This window comes from Brachyhypopomus gauderio, chromosome 11, assembly GCF_052324685.1.
Source record: "Brachyhypopomus gauderio isolate BG-103 chromosome 11, BGAUD_0.2, whole genome shotgun sequence".
Taxonomy (NCBI): Eukaryota; Metazoa; Chordata; class Actinopteri; order Gymnotiformes; family Hypopomidae; genus Brachyhypopomus; species Brachyhypopomus gauderio.
This window is the reverse complement of record NC_135221.1, coordinates 4,049,229-4,053,219: the sequence shown is the minus strand read 5'-3', so window position 1 is coordinate 4,053,219 and position 3,991 is coordinate 4,049,229. Positions and strand designations below refer to the sequence as shown.

General features: G+C 48.3%; 1 protein-coding gene across 2 annotated transcripts in view; it reads left to right on the top strand.

Annotated features, from left to right (window-relative positions):
- Positions 1-3,991, top strand: part of LOC143526624 (alcohol dehydrogenase class-3-like) — a 5,433-nt gene extending 1,442 nt beyond the window's left edge. For both annotated transcript variants that reach the window (XM_077021125.1, XM_077021124.1), the window contains exons 4-10: positions 127-277; positions 467-554; positions 760-979; positions 1,240-1,500; positions 1,866-1,998; positions 3,558-3,696; positions 3,777-3,991. In XM_077021125.1, the coding sequence (XP_076877240.1) occupies positions 127-277; positions 467-554; positions 760-979; positions 1,240-1,500; positions 1,866-1,998; positions 3,558-3,696; positions 3,777-3,801 (1,017 nt within the window). In that variant the 3' untranslated portion in view covers positions 3,802-3,991. The remainder of the gene's footprint in view (positions 1-126; positions 278-466; positions 555-759; positions 980-1,239; positions 1,501-1,865; positions 1,999-3,557; positions 3,697-3,776) is intronic.

The window sequence follows — 3,991 nt, the reverse complement described above, 5'->3', positions numbered from 1 at the left end:
CAAATATTGTGTGTATAATGGGGCTGTTTGTGATCAAAATGGACACTGACCCCTCGGTATAGAGTTACGAAAGCATGTCGGCCATGCTGGTGTTTCTTGTGTCTCTTGTGGCGTGACCCGTGTCAGGTGGAGGCGACTGGGGTTTGCCACACGGACTGGGGGTTCCTGTATGAGTGTGGTAAGGGAATGAAGCCACGCCCCTTCCCGCTCGTGTTGGGTCATGAGGGGGCCGGTGTGGTCGAGAGCGTCGGCCCTGGAGTCACTGCCTTCTCCCCGGGTAAATGTGACACAGTCGGACAGCTTTCCCTCCTAAACTCACTGCCTAGTGTCCAACCCGCACTCCCTACTGTCCAACTCTCACTCCCTCCCTCCCTACTATCCAACCTCACTCCCTCCCTCCATACTGTCCAACCCTCACTCACTCCCTCCCTTTATTTTTACTACCACTGTAACTCTGTGTTGACAGGAGATAAGGTGATTCCCTTATTTCTGCCCCAGTGTGGAGAATGTGAGTGCTGTCTGAGCCCAAAGACAAACTTGTGCCTAAAGAACTGGTGAGGATATTCGTCCTGTGTATCTGTAAGTGTGCCTGTCCCACGTGCTCTAATCTGTGTGTGTGTGTGTGTGTTTGTGCACATGTGTGTGTGTGTGAGTGTGTCTGTATCTGTCCTGTGTATCTGTAGACTGTCCTCGATGTGTAGTAGCTTTAGACTGTGGATGAAGAATGCCAAATACGCTCTCCATCTCTCTCCATGTCAGGGAGAAAACCCAGCAAGGTGTTCTAGCCGATGGCACGAGCAGGATCACCTGTAGGGGGCAGCAGATCCACCAGTTTGTAGGTGTGAGCACCTTCAGTGAGTACACAGTGGTGCCTGAGCCCAACCTCACCAAGATCCGTGCAGACGCGCCGCTCGACAGGGTCTGCCTGCTCGGTTGTGGGGTTGCTACAGGATACGGAGCAGCGCTAAACACAGGCAAGGTGTGTGTGGAAGTGTGCACACACGTTTGTGTTTGCATTTGTGTGTGTTTGTGTACGCATTTAAGTTTAGAAATAAATCTTTAAATCATGTTGAGTTATAAACACGTGAACCTGGTAATAAACAGATTGTTAGTTTAATACCCCTTCTCGCAATTACCTTATTTAACAAGCATACATCACGTGCATTAAACATGTTAGCATGTAGAGCATGTTAACCTCTGCGGACACTGTAGCGTGTGGCTAACGGTGGGTGGGGGCAGGTGGAGGCCGGCTCCACCTGTGCCGTGTTCGGTCTGGGAGCCGTGGGCCTGGCTACCGTCATGGGCTGCAAAGCAGCTGGAGCCTCCAGGATCATCGCCGTCGACGTCAACCCGGAGAAGTTCCACAAGGCCAAGACGCTTGGAGCCACGGACGTGGTGAACCCCAAGGAGCACAGCAGACCCATCCAGAAGGTGCTGGTGGAGATGACCGGGGGAGGACTGGACTACACCTTTGAGTGTGTGGGAAACACAACTGTGATGGTGGGTATGGTGGTGCTCATGGGCTTTGATTAGTTTCACCTTGATTGACCCTTGGATAGTGTTTCTGAGACTGTGAATGTTTAGTTGTTTAGGTTACTTTAAGTAGTTTTGTTCTGTACATTTTGATTTAATAATTATCTTAATTTATGGAACGCTTGCTTTTGAGTCCGAAATATAATTTCAGAATCTTATTTCTGAAGTTTTCATCCAGGATTTTTATAAAGAATACATTTTAGGAGCCAATTTCATATGGTAGATATGACACTTTGCTGACTCTAAAAGCTGATCCTGAGGTAAGTTTCCCCCAGTGACTGTGAGCACAGCCTTTACTGCTTTCAATGATTTAATGGACGTCTCACCACTAGAGGGCAGCACTGGAGTCGTGCAGAATTGCATGGGGCACCTGTGTCATAGTGGGGTGGACAGAGATGGGAGAACTCTCAGTGGCACCCATTGACATCCTCCTGGGACGAACCCTGAAGGGAACATACTTTGGCGGTAATAAGTCAATAATTACATGAATGAGTACATGCTTTCTCAAACTCTGAAATTATTCTCAACATTTGGGTTTAATTTTCCAGCAATTCTGCTTTATCAATGAAATCAATGTTACCAATGGAACATGTGGATACTAAACAAGCCATTATGATTTTATCAAAGTGAAAAAGGCCATGTTGCAAAAATGAGTACACCTTCCTGAAATGAGTATACCTTCCTGAAATGAGTATACATTCGTGAAATTAGTATTGCATCCTGAAATGAGTATACCTTCCTCAAAGTTTGCAAAATACAACTTGGTTCAGGTTAACTGATTAGCACATGAGCCTCAAGGCTTATAATGACAAAGGTCAAGACCTTTCTGAATCCATACTGTGGTCTGATTAGCTCAGCATCCGGCTTTTTAAGATGCTAGGGCATCGTAAATTTACACCGTCACAAGGGAGAGGAGTGTGTGGGGAGAGGAGTGTGTGAGTAGAGGAGTGTGTGAGTAGAGGAGTGTGTGGGGAGAGGAGTGTGTGGGGAGGAGTGTGTGAGTAGAGGAGTGTGTGGGGAGAGGAGTGTGTGAGTAGAGGAGTGTGTGAGTAGAGGAGTGTGTGGGGAGAGGAGTGTGTGAGTAGAGGAGTGTGTGAGTAGAGGAGTGTGTGGGTAGAGGAGTGTGTGGGGAGGAGTGTGTGAGTAGAGGAGTGTGTGGGGAGGAGTGTGTGAGTAGAGGAGTGTGTGGGGAGGAGTGTGTGAGTAGAGGAGTGTGTGGGGAGAGGAGTGTGTGAGTAGAGGAGTGTGTGGGTAGAGGAGTGTGTGGGTAGAGGAGTGTGTGAGTAGAGGAGTGTGTGGGGAGGAGTGTGTGGGTAGAGGAGTGTGTGGGGAGGAGTGTGTGAGTAGAGGAGTGTGTGGGGAGAGGAGTGTGTGAGTAGAGGAGTGTGTGGGTAGAGGAGTGTGTGGGTAGAGGAGTGTGTGGGGAGAGGAGTGTGTGGGTAGAGGAGTGTGTGAGTAGAGGAGTGTGTGGGGAGAGGAGCGTGTGGTGTGGGGAGTTCTGAAGGAACAAGATCACCATTAGTATAGCGTGTACACACTCACGGAGGTCACCCTTCAGGAGTTCAGTAGTGTGTACACACTCACGGAGGTCACCCTTCAGGAGTTCAGCAGTTTGTCGTGAGCTTAGCAGTCCATACCAACAAGGGCATTACTTAAAAAAATGCACAACATGCGATGTTCCTTATTTGTTTAATTAAGGGATTCATTAAGGGTATACTCATCTTTGCAAATTTTGATTTCTTTATTATTACGGACATATTGTATATTTCAATGTTAAGCATATTGTTAATAAATTACAATTTTGTCACTCAGAAATATAGAAACATACCTATTATGTTCAGCGAGGGAGTTATTAATTAATTTAAACTTGTTGATGCTGGGTACTGAATCTCACAGTTTAGAAATTCATAGTATTCATAAAGCATTCATGAAGCATTCATAAAGCAGGCAGAAGCTTCAGAACTGCATTATGTATGTTTCACGACTGCTTCATTAACGCGTCCTGACCACGGCGTGTGTGACAGGCTGGAAGAGTGTGAAGGGCGTGCCCGTCCTGGTGGAGGACTACATGAGTGGCCGTCTGCCCCTGGACGAGTTTGTGACGCACACTCTCAGTCTGGACGAGATCAACCAGGCCTTCGACATGCTGGCCGGCAGCAAGAGGTCAGAGGTCAGCCTGACTGTAGAGCTGCAGTTGGAGCCGCGTACATTCTGTGACTTACCTCCCTCTCCCTCTCCGTCAGCATCCGGACCGTAATCAAGATGTGAGACGGGAGCGTGTTCACCTCGGACCCGAGGGTTGCGACCGGCAGCGTCGACGCGCCGGTTCAAATCCCCCAACAGCCCCACCAGTCGTCACGACGACGCCATTTGTTGCCACGACAACTGCATCAGCACCCCCTCCACCATTTGTTTCAAGAAAACATACTTAATTAATAAAGAAAGCTGATGCAACCTG